The sequence below is a fragment of the Elgaria multicarinata genome, chromosome 15 (genome assembly GCF_023053635.1).
Source record: "Elgaria multicarinata webbii isolate HBS135686 ecotype San Diego chromosome 15, rElgMul1.1.pri, whole genome shotgun sequence".
NCBI lineage: Eukaryota > Metazoa > Chordata > Lepidosauria > Squamata > Anguidae > Elgaria > Elgaria multicarinata.
This window is the reverse complement of record NC_086185.1, coordinates 27,323,233-27,338,518: the sequence shown is the minus strand read 5'-3', so window position 1 is coordinate 27,338,518 and position 15,286 is coordinate 27,323,233. Positions and strand designations below refer to the sequence as shown.

The 15,286-nt window shown below is 47.6% G+C and overlaps 1 protein-coding gene across 1 annotated transcript in view; it reads left to right on the top strand.

Annotated features, from left to right (window-relative positions):
* The window catches only part of GPC3 (glypican 3), a 213,656-nt gene that overhangs the window by 105,480 nt on the left and 92,890 nt on the right, over nt 1-15,286 (top strand). Inside the window, exon 3 of the mRNA XM_063142083.1 lies at nt 12,452-13,146. Coding sequence (XP_062998153.1) covers nt 12,452-13,146 — 695 coding nt within the window. The remainder of the gene's footprint in view (nt 1-12,451; nt 13,147-15,286) is intronic.

The following is a 15,286-nucleotide window of genomic DNA, read 5'->3' as shown; positions in this document are numbered from 1 at the left end:
AACAGTAGAAAGAGGAAAGTTAGTCACTTTAGCTCTCAAGCTAAGTAGTGGACTGATAAGATTTGGAGACTTAAGACTTTAGTCATCTAAAGAAATGAGAACCAGCAGGTTCTGCTTAATCAAAAAACTACTTTCTAAAACTTTTTTTTTTTGAAGTGGCCTCTCTCAGAAGCACTAAACCCGTCAGTGCCTTCCATTTTTATTGTAGCTTTTTGCAAAAAGCTCTTTTGTTGTTAAATGGGCCACCTGCCATCTATAGGAAGCCATATGAGGGATTTTCTGCAGAGTTAGATATCTCTGTGAGTAATAAAGATCAGCAGGTAAGTCCCATATGGGAAACTTCTTTTCTAAATGCCCTCTCCAAGAAAGAAAGAAAGTGGCTAGGAATTACTGAAGGCAGGGTCTTATAGAGGGATGGGCAAATCTGTCAATTTAGGTTTTTCTCATCCCGCCCCCCTGAGCCTTCAGTTTGTTTTACCCTACTTGTGCATCGCTTTGCAGTTAAAAAGACAAGAGAGAGAGAGAGAGACTCCCCATGGAAACCCATAGGCACTGTTGTACGTATTTATCCTAGTGTACCCATTTTTGTATTCACTCTGGCTTAATAAATGCACCCCTTTCTCCTTATAATGCTGGTATTAACATTTAAAGCCCTAAACGGCTTGGGGCCAGGCTATCTGAAGGAATGCCTCCTCCCATATGTACCTGGCCGGACCCTAAGGTCATCCTCAGGGGTCCTTCTCCGCGAGCCCCTGCCAAAGGAAGTGAGGCAGGTGGCTACCAGGAGGAGGGCATTTTCTGCTGTGGCACCCCGGCTGTGGGATGAGCTCCCTAAGGAAATTCGCTTGGCACCTACATTATATGCCTTTAGATGCCAGGTGAAGACCTTTTTATTCTCCCAGCATTTTAACATTTTAACTTGGTGTTTTAAATTTGTAATTTTGCATTGCTGCTGTTTTTATCTGGTTGAGCTTTTATATTGTACATTATAGTTTTATACTGTTGTTTCATACTTTGAACGGTTCTAATTTTTGTGAACCGCCCAGAGAGCTCCGGCTATTGGGCGGTATAGAAATGCAATAAATAAATAAATAAATAAATAAATAACACCTACTTTTGGGGTATATTTCTTTCACTAATATACACATTTTTGAACACATTTCTAGTTCGGAGAACTGCATTGAAAAATCCGGGAAAGTGCGAATTGTTCGAATATTGATTTGGGAAGTGTGAATTTGGAAAATTCGTATTAAAGTGTGAACTGAATCAAGTCCCCCCCGCCCCAAATCCTTCCTCTTCTTCAGCTCTTTCAGTAGGCCTTCTTGTTATCGGACATCTTGTAGTTGGATGGTTAGCGTGCTCAGACTTCTTTTCTGTTGAGCATAACTTACTTGTGATAAGGTGGGTGCACCACCTTACCACAGCTATGAGAGCTCCAGGACTTTCGTTAACCCTCGGGTGTTAGGCTCTTTGACCTTAGCATCTGTCTAACTAACCTCTGGCTCTAACAGAAGTCTGTTCTTTTCTCACGTTCCTTCCTGCCTCCCAAACAACTCTTGAGCCGAGTGGGACGTTCCAAGCCAGGGTGGGCCCCCTTCCCATAGCTGCGTTCTCCAGGTCCTGTGCTTAAGCTTCAAATTATTTGCATTCTCTATGGACAGGGGTGTCCATACTTCAAAGGAGCAGGCAGGAGGGGCTGCATGGGATAGCCCCACCCACCAAGTGGCTACATTACTGCCATGGTTCCCAGACAAAATCTATCTGGTGTTCAGAAAGAGTTCTCCACGTGGACTGCTGTGTGCGCAGAGAGTGCCTACACCTGAGAAGGGACCCTGATTGACTCGTTTTCACCCCACAGCAGAAAGCAGAATGGCAGGCAATTGGATGAACCATTGGCAGGCAGGTCTGTTGATGCCTCCTCTATATCCATGTCAAGGGTAGGTCTGCCTCGGCAACTGCTGAAGGTCCACACCCCAACAGGGGCCTGGACAAGAGACCCCTTCTCTTCCTCTACACCATTACAACCTGTTCACCTTCGTCTTGCTGCGGCCCAGATGACCGTGATGATGAGAAGGTGGACCAGGAGATGTTGCTGCCTCCTTGCTCACTGCCGGTCAAGCAAGCAAATGGGAGCCATGATGAGGAAGAACATGAGAAGCAAGAGCAACCAGCGACAATGGCGGTGAGAAGGTGGGCTCACTGAAGGACGGGACCCATTGAGGGTGTCTTGCAGAAGGGCCCTCCAGAACTTGGAGATGGCGTTCTACACATCCGTTTCCTTCTTTCCATGTTGGTGCTGGGACATTTTTGGCTCAAATGATGCACTGTCCACCGAGCAAATCTGTAAGCCTGGGGCTCTCACCACTGTGCCTCCTTGGAGGCTGTGTGTCGAATCCCTTTTGGGGAGACGAAAGACGTCCTGCACTCCCAGGCTTTGCCTGGAACAGCTGAACACATCGACTTATTCACTGAACGGCAAGAGTGGATCAGCAGCGCCCGTTCTGAACTATTTCTGGCAAGATGGTATCTGGAAAAGCTACTCTGTACAGCACCATGTACATTGATGGTGCTATATAAATAAATAAATAAATAAATAATAATAATAATAATAATAATAATAATAATAATAATAATAATAATCATCAAGAAGGAAGGAGTCTGAACTTAGCCGGCAGTTGGTTAAGTTGACGTTAAAAACGAACCAGTTTCTCTTTTTCACATTTGCTGTCAGGGTCAAGAGGATTATCTTTCTCTCTCTCCTCTCTCTCTCCCTCTGTTCCTTTTTCTTTTTGCTTGGCAACTATTCAGCTCACTTCAAAAAGAGAGTATGGCAAAGGAAATAGTCTATGAAAGCAAAAACAAACAAAGCCAAAACTTGATTTGTTTCATCGTGGATACAAAAAATGTCCATGTTTCTCCTTGAAGTCCTGGGGCCGATCTTAGGCTGACCATATGAAAAGGAGGACAGGGCTTCTGTATCTTTAACAGTTGTGATGAAGAGGGAATTTCTGCAGGTGTCATTTGTATGCATGCAGCACCTGGTGAAATTCCCTTTTCATCACAACAATTAAAGCTACAGGAGCCCTGCCCTCTTGACCAGATACAAAAGAGGGCAGGGCTCTGGCAGCTTTAACTATTGTGATGAAGAAGGAATTCCACCAGGTTCCCTGCTTTATACAACTCTTAAAGATACAGGAGCTGTTGGCAGGTTGCCAGAGGTAGGATGGACCAATGGTCTGATTTTATTTAGGGCAGCTTTATAGGCTTCTTGTCCCAGTAGCTCTTGGCAAATGGGGCCTTGGTCACCCAAAAGAAGACTTGTAGGGTCAATAGATTCAGAGCTGAACAAAGTTTCTGCGCCTTTTAATAGTTGCGTCTTTGCGAGAACTTCGTAGCAAGTTCAGTTTTTCTCTCCAGTATTACACTCAAATGGGAGAAAGCCAATTGTTTACATGAAACAGGCATTCTTTGATCTGCACCCCATTCTCCAGTTAGAGAGGCAGGGGGGGGTCTCCTGCACACCCGAATCCTGCATTCACGCTCAACAAGCACCTTTTTGATTTATCATGACGACCAGAACGATTTGCCATTCCTGCATTTTTCAGGAAAGGGCTAATAAATTTTAAGCATGGCATAAACGAAAGGGGCCTCACCAATAGATAGATTCCGGTCTTAAAAATATGGTTCAGCTATATTGGAACGTTTAAATCATAGCTGGCTGTAAATGTTGTATACGCAATGGATCACATTGCTTTGGGTTGATGAAAAATTCATTATTTGCTTTTGAAGAAGCAGGCGCCTCTATTTAATTTTAAAAGTATAATATTTAAGGAGAGCAGCGGACTGCACATAGCATCTGAGAGCTAAATTATTGCAGTTGTGTTTATTAAATCTATTAGTAGATAATTAGTAGCAATAAATCTATTCACTATATGTCAGGTTGCAAAGACTCAAGGCAGGAAACGACTCTTATCTGGTTACGTATGTAGCACTATCAATGGGCACGGATGGTTTACAGAGTACACAGGAACTTGCCCTGCACAGCTTAAAATTGTTCTTTCAATTAACTTGAGCAGTAGAGGATTCTTGCACCCATTTTACAGGTGCACAAACTATCTACTACTACAATTCTTCATGAAATTTTTAATTTCTAAATCAACAACAACATTGTTTCAGGTAATTACTAATACAATACATGGGTGGTCAGAAGGTGGAAAGGTCTAAACCAGTGGTTCTCAACCTTCCTAATGTCGCGACCCTTTAATACAGTTCCTCATATTGTGGTGACCCCCAACCATAAAATTATTTTCGTTCTTCTCTACACGATCCATTGTCATGGGATGGTTTGCTAATGAACATAATACATAACAATAGCTTTAATAATGCAAAAGATGATACATGTCATAGTTCAGTCAATACAGTTTCCTAAACTATCGGAAATATGTGTTTTCCGATGGTCTTAGGCAACCCCTGTGAAAGGGTCATTCGACCCCCAAAGGGGTCCCGACCCACAGGTTGAGAACCGCTGGTCTAAACGGTCAAATGCCTCTTCTAAGGATTAGCTGTTGTTGTTTTTATCAGTGACTGGTCCAAAGTCACCCAGTGAGCTTCATGGCTGAGTGTATGTATAGAGGCAGTATGTGTTCAGGTCTTGTGCAGAAAAGCAGTTGAGTACATAAGGGTTGGGAATCAGAAGAGAAGGTGCTTTGAAACCCCTATCTACAATGTGAGCTTTATGGCTGAGTGGGGAATAGAACCTGGATCTCCTGAGTCCAACACTCTAACCACTACACCACACTCTCTCTCTTAGTTACTGGCAATAAGAGCTTTAAGAGTGCCTACTGTCAGCTTCAGCTGATACGCCAGCTGCACCCCTTCCTAGCGTTGGAAGACCTAAAGATGGTAGTGGTAACTTCGAGGCTTGACTTCTGCAATGTGCTGTACATAGAGCTACCTTTGTGCTTAGTCCGGAAACTTCAACTAGTTCAAAATTCTAGCTGTACCCTGCGTAACATACGCCATTGCAGCATATCTTAAAGTTTATTAATTAAATACCATCACGGGGGCGGGGGCTGCTTGGAGGCCGCTGATACAGCACCGTCTGGCAGACCTGGGGGGCAGGGAGGTCAGGGGGAGGGGGAGCAGGTGTCCCCCTCTCCCCGGGGTTCCTGTCAGCCTTGGGCCGCCCGCCCAGCTCGCATGAGATTAGGCCGGGGCCTCGGCTCGCAGCAGGCAAGCGGCCTCCCATCCGGGGAGGCCCACCAAGGGCCCCAGCCATGCCTCGCTCATGCTCCGGACTATGGCGCTGCCCCCTTGAGGGGGAGCGAAGAGGCAGAAAGGGAGGTAGGATTACCTTGGAAAGCCCGGAGGAGTCGGGCGAGCGGCTTAGCAACCTCTACCAGCTGATGTTACACGTTGTTACTTTTGCTTAGCAACCTGTATCAGCTGAAGCCTTTACGGAAACATACCTAAGCGTTTTATATATAAAGATGGCAGCCAGGTTGGTCACTGGTACTCATAGGGGTGACCATATTACACCAACTTTAAAATCACTCCACTGGCTGCCAATTAGTTTCCGGGCGAAGTATAAAGTGTTGGTTATTACCTTTAAAGCCCCACATGGTTTGGGTCCAGGTTGTTGTTGTTATTATTATTATTATTATTGCATTTGTATCCCACCTTTTTTCCTGCAAGGAACCCAAGGCGGCGTACATAATCCTCCTCCTCCTCCTCCTCTCCACTTTATCCTCACAACAATAACCCTGTAAGGTGGGTTGGGCTGTGAGTCTGTGACTGGCCCAAAGTCACCCAGTGGGTTTCCGTGGCCGAGTGGGGACTAGAACCCGGATCTCCCGACTCCTGGTCCGACACTCTAGCCACTACACCACACTGGCCACTACACCTCACTGTAGCCACTACACTACGCCTTCTCCTATACAATCCGCCCCACACTCTCAGGTCCTGTGGGAAGAATTTATTTCAGTCAGCGAATACTAGGCTGACAACCATTACCCAGAGGACCTTCTCTTCTGCTGCTCCCAGACTGTGGAATGGCCTGCTGGGAGAGATTCGCCAACTTCACAGTCTTTCTGAATTCAAAAAAGCTATAAAGACTGATCTCTTCTGGCAGGCCTACCCAGATGAATTTTAAGATGCCTGGCTGTTTTTTAAATAATGTATCAGTTTTTATATGTTTTTAATCAGTTTTATGTATTTTACTGTATTGTATAGTATTTTTGTATTTAATGTTGTTCCTCGCCTCGATCCAAAGGGAGAGGTGGGAAATAAATTATTATTATTATTATTATTATTATTATTATTATTATTATTATTATTATTTCAAAATATGCCAGTATTTTTGGCCCTAGTACTCTACCTTCAGATCTGCCCACCAATGGAATGTGGTCCTCAAGAGCTTCTCCAAAATTTGGTCCCTTTGGGCTGAAAGAGGTTCAACTCCCCCAGTTTTAAGATATAGACACCACAAAGCTGTGTATTTAAGGGGAGCACTACTGCACCCTACGCAGTTTGAGTCCCTGCCGCCGACCCAGATCTCCTTGGTCTTGCCTGGCTTAAACTTTAGTTTGTAGCTGAGATCCAGTTCATCACCGCCTCCAAACATTGGTTCAAGACTTCGAAAGCCTCCCTGGCAAATGTGAATTCAATGCCACTCAAGAGGGTTATAATTATGCCGTGGAAACCATTGTCTTTGGTTCAGGAGAAACCGAAGAAGCTTGAAAGGGCATTTCAGAGAGGATGGGGAATTAAAACACAGTGTAAATATTTGGATTTAAAAAAATGAACACATGGCAATGACTCCTGACCTTTTTGACATTCTCTTCAAGGTGTGGGTTTGAAATAATTAAAACAGAACTGGAGTCCTTTGGGATATTTTCAGCTCGCTGGGTTAGCTTGATGACTTTGGTTGTTGTAATTTATTTTCTCCTACCTCAAGGACAGGGAAAATCTTCTTCTTCTTCTTCTTCTTCTTCTTCTTCTTCTTCTTCTTCTTCTTCTTCTTCTTCTTCTTCTTCTTCTTCTTCTTCTTCTCCTTCTCCTTCTCCTTCTCCTTCTCCTTCTCCTTCTCCTCCTCCTCCTCCTCCTCCTCCTCCTCCTCCTCCTCCTCCTCCTCCTCCTCCTCCTCCTCTTCTTCTTCTTCTTCTTCTTCTTCTTCTTCTGTATCAATGTTTCCCATTTCCCTAGATCTGCTCTTGAGGGTTAGGGGTGAGGGTGCCGATTGCATGGGTTCACCTAGGGCACCACTTGCTGGCAGCTAATCTAGGGCGGCCCCTGGCCATCAGCAAGCTGGCCTTCCCCTGTTGCCACCCTGTCTCTGAAGATGTAGCTGCCTGGGGAGGAGCCTCCAAAGACAATCTCGACATTTGGGCAGGTCCCTGTGGGAGCAGGCGGCGCTCTGGCCCATTTGCAGACCGTGAGCACTTCAACGTTCTGCGCCATCATGGAAGCGGAGCCAATCGGTGTCTGATGTTTCCATTCCACAAGGGCAATGCAATATACATAGTGGAATATCCTGGGATGAATTATTCAGGAATCCCTGTAGTGCATGCTGTGATGCGCTAAAAACAGGGCCAGCCCTAGACATTTAGCTGCCTGAGGCAACGGACAGGATGCCCACCCAATCCACCAAAGCTGACTGGCCTGGCTGTTGAATGCTAGTGTACAAAGTCCGAAACAACTTGAGAACAGGATACCTGAGAGAGCGCCTTCTCCCTTACCAACCTGCCCGGACACTGAGGTCATTAGAGGACGTGCTCCTTGTGGTTCCACATGGACCTAGTGTCCGAGTGTAGTCCACCAGGAGAAGAGCCTTTAGTGTGGTGGCCCCTTCTCTTTGGAACTCCCTGCCCCTGGAGGTCAGGCAAGCACCAACACTGTGCTGCTTCTAGCGCCTTCTGAAAACAGCTCTTTTCCAGGAAGCATTCCTTAACTGACACCCACCATTTTTATTGCCGTTTTGCTTTAAATTGAACAATTTTAATAAGCTGTTTTATTGTTTTATTCTGATGTTCACAGCTCTGGAATCTATTTCAGATATGGAGTGGAATATAGATATTATAAATAAATAATAAATAACACGGGTGACTATACATCCTCCTCCACTGCCCCCGAGGGCCGGGGCCCAGGGGAATCTGTGTGGAAGAGGCAGCTCTATCCTCCAACACCTCACCATCCCTCCCTGCCCTCCAGCTGAGGCGGCTGCGTCATGGTAGAGCCGGCCGCACGTCAGCGCCCAAAGGAGATTTTGGAGATTTTCCCGCTCCAATTCCTTGATGACGTTCCTTGCCCTTTCAGGGCCTCCGAGACAGGGCACAGTGCTGCTGTGATAGGCCTTGCTCATTGCTGCCTCCTACAGTTCTGTCTGGATTTTGCTTAGATTTCCATTTTTGTTAGCGTGTTCTTGCAGGCTCTGCCGGAATTATCTCGCCGTTCCAGCTCCATTGTTTTGGCCTGTGCCATTGTATTGGATTCAATTATGAGAGCAAGTTCTTTTTCATGTTGGAAATTGTAAAAATTAATCAGGACTTTCCTCCCCCTCAACCATTTCCTCCTCGTCTGCTCTTTGTAGCAATGTATGTTAATTAGACATCAGAAAAGCTACATAAAGTTTTATGCTGCAGTCATGTACGACACTAAATTATCTCGGGCGGCATCCATTAATTAAAGAAAAGTTCTACTAGGAATTGTGTGGGGGTTTTTAAGTTTAATTTTGTTCCAAGATGGCTCTCGACTGTCAGGGTAGGACACCAATGACTGGACGATTCAGCCAGATCATCAGCGATGTATGCCCTCTTGAGATTACCACCTGTGCCTCCAAGGTGGGATTGCTAAGGTGCATTTTAACATATTCTCTAAAGTCTTGCCTCATATCCATAAAGTTCCATTCCTACTGCTCTAACAGTCAGGAAGTTTTTCCTGATGTCCAGCTGGAATCTGGCTTCCTTTAACTTGAGCCCATTATTCCGTGTCCTGCACTCTGGGAGGATCGAGAAGAGATCCTGGCCCTCCTCTGTGTGACAACCTTTAAGTATTTGAAGAGTGCTATCATGTCTCCCCTCAATCTTCTCTTCTCCAGGCTAAACACGCCCATTTCTTTCAGTCTCTCTTCATAGGGCTTTGTTTCCAGACCCCTGATCATCCTGGTTGCCCTCCTCTGAACATGGCAAATTGTTTATTTTGCAGCCTTCCTCCAGATGTTTGGACTTCAACTCCCATCAGCCCCATCCAGCATGGCCAATGGTCAGGAATTCTGGGAGTTGTAGTTCCAAACATCTGGAGGGCACCTGCTTGGGGGATTCTGGCCTGATTGCATGGGTTTTGACACCATCTGTCAGGGATGCTTTTGGGTGGATTCCGGCATTGAGCAGGGGGTTGGACTAGATGGCCTTGTAGGCCCCTTCCAACTCTGCTATTCTATGATTCTATGTCTTTTGGGGTATGTGCTGGAGCTGGGTGAAGGACCGAGGGGGATTGTAAGCCCCATTGTCTGTTGGGCTCCCCGTGGGTTATTCTGACAACAGCCCACCCTGCACGGCTTACTTTGTAGGATGGGTTGTCATGTCGTGGGGGTTTAGCCAGAGTCTCTCTCCTCTCCAGCGTAGCAGCGGTCTAGATGCAACAGAGGGCGTGGGGCTTCAAGTACCGGAACCTCAATAGACTCTGGTTTCTTGCCATGTGATTTGTTTTGATTTAAAGGCAAACTACGTTACGGTAAAGTTGCGGGTGCCGTGAACTATGGGCAGTATCCTTTTCGTTTTCCAAAGTGACTTAAATGCCCAACTCTGGGTGTGTGTGGAAAGCCTGCAGTAGGGGCTACTGTAACTCCATCACCATTCAGATGGAGTTGCTTTGGGGGCAGGTTTGGGGGCTGGGCAGAGGAGAAATGAAACATTATGGCATTAATATATACATATTTCATGGAAAGCATTTTCATGCATGCTGCGTCCGTTTTCTCTCTTCCCTCCCCCCTCCCTCCCTGCTTTCCCAGGCTGTTGCAGTTGAAAGCTGTTATGCCGAAGAGAGGTGGTGACCTGTGACCGGTGGGGTTGCTAGCGTCCCTTTCATCGCTTTATTAATGGTGCCCAGTGGGGATGGGAACTCGAGCAGTGTGGAAATTTAGCATTAAAAAGAATTTAATACCTGCCTGTCATGATAAGTCTCTTTCCTCGTTTAACATGTTCATTTACATGCCGGCGGATTGCGGGGAGAGTTAGGATTTTATTGTTAGAGTGAGAAAGCCATGCACAGCCCTGGATGCACAGCCCTGGAGGACAAAATCCAGGAGGTGTGTCTTTATATGGGTTGCCCTCCCAGTGGCTTGTGCGAGGTTTCACTATAGAGCGAATGCACGTGCCCTGGCACCCGTGCTTCTGCATCAGCCTAGCTTTGAGAGCTCCATCACACCAACTTTTTCCTCCTGATGCGTAGCCGCAATTTTCACCTCCGTTTCATTAGCGCATCAGGTGCTGGTGACTTTCACGTGCGTGCGCGGTTGCGCTATTTCACCTTGTGTACTTTTCCGCCTGCACCCGCTCATGCTTTCTGGTATCGCCACTTCGCTCGCCCACCCTTCCCCTTTTCCTTCCCCTTCCAGTTCATTGGTTCTTGTGGTTGATGGACATTGTAATGGACATGGGCGCCTCCCCCCCGCCCCCCGGCTCTGGTTTTGTTGTCGACTGATTTAAGGATTTAGCATTTGATTGATTAGGTGCCCTTACGCCAAACAATCACAGAAGTTGGTACAATGAAACAGATCTCCCAGTTTTTCAGTACAATATATGTGGGGAAAGGGGGAGACTGGAGGAAAGAGAGATGGAGCGGATCTACACGTCGTACTGAAAGCGCTTGCGTGCGCCTCCAGTGCGCCCCCAAAACGATTGTGTAGATCCTGCAGAAGAGACGGAGGAGGAGGAGGAGGAGGCGGCCCCACATCGCCCCTCGGGAGGAGGAACGGCTCCAAGTGATTGACATCGTTGGGGCCTAGAGCGTCCTTGCCGCCACCGCCCACCTCCCTGCCGGCCTCCTGCTGCCGACGAAAGAGCCACCCGGGGCGGAAGAAGGTGGAGCGGCGGCTTCTTCTGCCGAGCTCTCCGCCCCGGGTGGCTCTTGCGGCGGTGGCAAGGACGCTCTAGGCCCCAACGATGTCAATCACTCGGAGCCATTCCTCCTCGCGAGGGGCGATGCGGGGCCTCCTCCTCCTCCTCCTCCTCCTCCTCCGCCTCTTCCTCCGTCTCTTCTGCAGGATCTACACAATCGTTTTGGGGGCGCACTGGAGGCGCACGCAAGCACCTTCAGTACGATGTGTAGATGCCCTCCTGGGGAAATTTGTAAACTTCTACCCGGGAATCTCTTAATGCCTTCTTTGGACATCAACAGTGAGCTGTGAGGTCCTTTGGCGAGTGAATTAAACTGGAGAAGTCTACCGTTTTGCAAAGAGAAACAGGGGAGGGGGTGTGGCTGTTCACTCTGCTTAGGGAGATGATCCAGAGTTGGGGAGCCAAAGGAATCAACCTTGTGAAACTGGGAGCCAATGGGAAAACCTCAAGTCAGTCTCTCTCTCTCTCTCTCTCTCTCTCTCTCTCTCTCTCTCTCTCACACACACACACACACACACACACACACTTGCACTTGTGTCCTGCCTTGTTGGTCCCTGGCTGACAGCTGGTCGGCCACTGTGTGTACAGAGTGCTGGACTAGATGGACCCTTGGTCTGATCCAGCATCAGGGCTCTTCTGATGTCCTTATATCAATAGCATTTGCTAGCACAGTGGATTTCCCAGGGAACTCATCATGCAGGCGCTATTGACATTGTGCAAGCACTGGGGTTTTTTTAGTCAATTTTTAAAGTTTTAACAACAACAACATACAATCAATTAAACAAACAAAAATACCTGCAAGTGTAACTGTATATTTTAAGGGCCTCAGTTTCAAATATGACAACATTCTAAAAAAAAAGAAGAAGGAGAAAGGAGTAGACATTGAAGGCGCTAGCTGCCAGACATGGTTGGATCCTTCCCATGGTGGTAGTGGGATGGGGTGATCAGACAACGGCAGTGCAACTAGCACAGGTTTTCTTCCAGATGTTTGGACTCAAAATCACATCAGTCCCAGACAGCATGGCTAATGCTCAGGGATTATGAGAGCTGAAACACAGAATATCAGGAGAGCACCAGGTTGAGGGAGGATGAACTGAAGTGAGGTTAGATGAAAGCTCTGCCTCAGGACCAATCTGGATGAAGAGGCCAAATTGCCCTTGAAGGTTGCATCATGTAATTTCTATTAGCTCAGATGACGTTGAATGCTTTCAGTGAATTGATATCTATCTGTGTTGTATTTAATGCAGTTCAATAAATGGAATCAATTTAACTGATATCTCCCCTTTTCTCAAAGCCAACTTTATTGACCCCTCCTCCATTCCATTTTTGTTTTTCAGAAGCCTTCGAAATGGTTGTGCGGCACTCAAAGAACTACACCAACTCCATGTTCAGGAATTACTATCGCGAGGTAGCGGCCAGAGCTTTTAAATTCGTGGGGGAATTTTTTACCGACATCTCTCTGTACATCTTGGGCTCGGACATCAACGTCAACGACATGATCAACGAATTCTTTGACAGCTTGTTCCCGTTGGTCTACCCTCAGCTGGTGAACCCGGGCTTTCCCGATCCATCGGTGGAAACGACCGAGTGTCTGCGGCTCGCCAGGCGAGACTTGAAAGTCTTTGGCCACTTCCCCAAGGCCATGATGACGCAGGTGTCGAAGTCTCTGCAGGTGACGCGCGTCTTCCTTCAGGCACTCAACCTTGGCATTGAGGTGGTCAACACCACCGACCACTTGAAGTTCAGCAAGGACTGTGGCCGGGGGCTGTTGAAAATGTGGTACTGTTCCCATTGCCAAGACCTCATGATGGCCAAGCCGTGTGCTGGGTTCTGTGGCGTCGTGTTGCAGGGATGTCTGGCCAGCGTGGTTGAGATTGATGGCTACTGGCGGGAATACCTCCGTTCCCTGGAAGGGCTGACCAAAGGCATGCGGGGCATTTACGACATGGAGCACGTGCTTCTCAATCTCTTCTCCTTGATACGGGATGCCATTGTGCACATGCAGAAGAACTCGGGGAAGCTGGTGGCGACGGTGAGTTCCCCACCCGCGCTGGAAATGTAGGAAGCTGCCTGATACCTTTGGCCCATCTAGCCCAGTTTTGTTGACACGGACTGGCAGCAGAGGTTCCAGGGCTTCAGGCCGGAGTTTTCCCAGCCCTACCTGGAGATGCTGCTGGGGATCGAACCTGGGACCTTCTGCTTGAAAACCAGATGCTCTACCACGGAGCTATGGCCCCTTGTTTGACCTTCGCAAGGTTGTGAGGATAAAAAGTCTTTTTATTCTTACTTTATTCTTAGTGAAAAGGCCATAGCTAGAAGGTCCTTGCTTCTATCTTTGGCATCTCCAGGTAGGGCTGGAAAAACTCCTGCCTGAATCCCTGGAGAGCCACTGCTGCCAGTCAGTGTTGACAACACTAGGCTAGATGGACTCATGGTTCCTCTGTTCCTAGGAGAGAAGAACCATGTTCTCCTCCTCCAGTTCTTTGCAAGTGGGAAAAAAGGCAGGATATAAATGTATTAATAAGTAAATAAGCTTGACTACCTCTTCAGGTGACCTGTAGGACTACTGATGGCTCTTAATTAATTAATGGTGCTTGGGGAGTGGGGTGGTGGTGAGGGATGGGAACCCAAGAGTGGTATAGGTATATTCATTGGGATAGATGCAGGAAGGTGCTGCAGACCTTTGGGGTAATAATTAGGGCTGTGCATGGACCCCCCTGACCCACTCTGGATCCCGATCTGCAACTTCCGGATTGGGTCCGCTCCACCCCGGCTTGATCCGCCTATGCTCCGCTCCGCTCCACTGCGGGGCTCCAGATCTGGATCGGAGCTCCGTGTTTCCCCCCTCCCCATAGACTTGCATTGAAAATCAAATGCCTATAACTTTTTTACTTTTAATGTTAGAAACCTCAAAATCGGCACCATGAGAGCTTATACATGTATCCACATTCAAGCCTAGTTTGAAGCAAATCCGAGCACCCGGAGCCAGGTAAGGCCCCCCCTCCCCCCTCCCCATTTACCTGCCTCTGTTGCGGTCCGGCGGCGGCTTCAACTGAGGCCCAGGCCTCAAACAGGAAGACCAGGCCTGTCCTGCAGCCTGGTCTGGTTTGAGGCCTGGGCCTCAGCTGAAGCTGCTGCCGGACCACAACGGAGGCAGGTAAGCTCCCCTCCCCTCCTGCCCCCTTACCTGGCTCTGCCGCCATCACCGCACGGACTGCGGCGGCACCAGGTAAGCCCCCCTCCCGCCACACTTACCTTTTTTCAGAGCTCCGGATCGAGGCGAAGAATCCACTTGGTCTCGATCCTCTTTGTCTTGATCTGCAGCTCCCCCGTCCTGATCCGTCTCCGCCTTTGTCGGAGGCGAATCAGGCTGCTCTGTTATCGGTTCTAAGAAGTAAAGCGATGCGGAGCACAGCCCTAGTAATAATGACTCCAGGAAGGTGCTGTTGGGCTACATCCTGCTCGGAGCTCCTTGTACATTGGCCACTGGAAAGTTAGACTAGGTCGGCCTTTGATCTCATCCGCTGCGGCTGCTCTCATATTCTCAAGGGCCCTGGAGACAATGTAATGCAGTTTTCAACAAAACGAAGCCATAAAGTGTGCTGACGAATTTCTGCCTTACAACAGCTCTCTAATTGCAAGGTATTAGCTGGCGGGAAGGGGGAAAGAAAGGCAGGTGATCTTAAGCAAATGACTTTTCTGTTCTGGGATTAATAACTCGTGAACAATTTGCTGGTACATTAAAGGTAAACAAAGATTCAAATGGATAACCAGAGGAGACTCTTGATTAAGATACTCGAAAAAAGGTGTGCGCTGTTACATTTGTTTCTCACAGCACAAGCAAATGTGGGGAAGGAAAGATCCTTCTGGCAACAGTAAGGGAAGAGAGCCAAGGTAGACCACCAGATGTTTCGACTACAACTCCCACCAGCCCCAGCCAGCATGGCCAATGCTCAGGGATTGTAGGAGAACACTGGATCACCTACCACCCCCCACCGAATCAGGGAAAATGTTTGACACACCTTTGAAGAGACTTAGTTCTATTTTCTGGAATTAAAGTCATCTGAGTTTATTAATAGTATGAGCTCTAATCAATTAGGTGGGGGAAAACTATTTTGATGACACAGATATCCGTTGAAGAGGCAGTCCCCCCCTTTGTGAAAGGGAAGGGC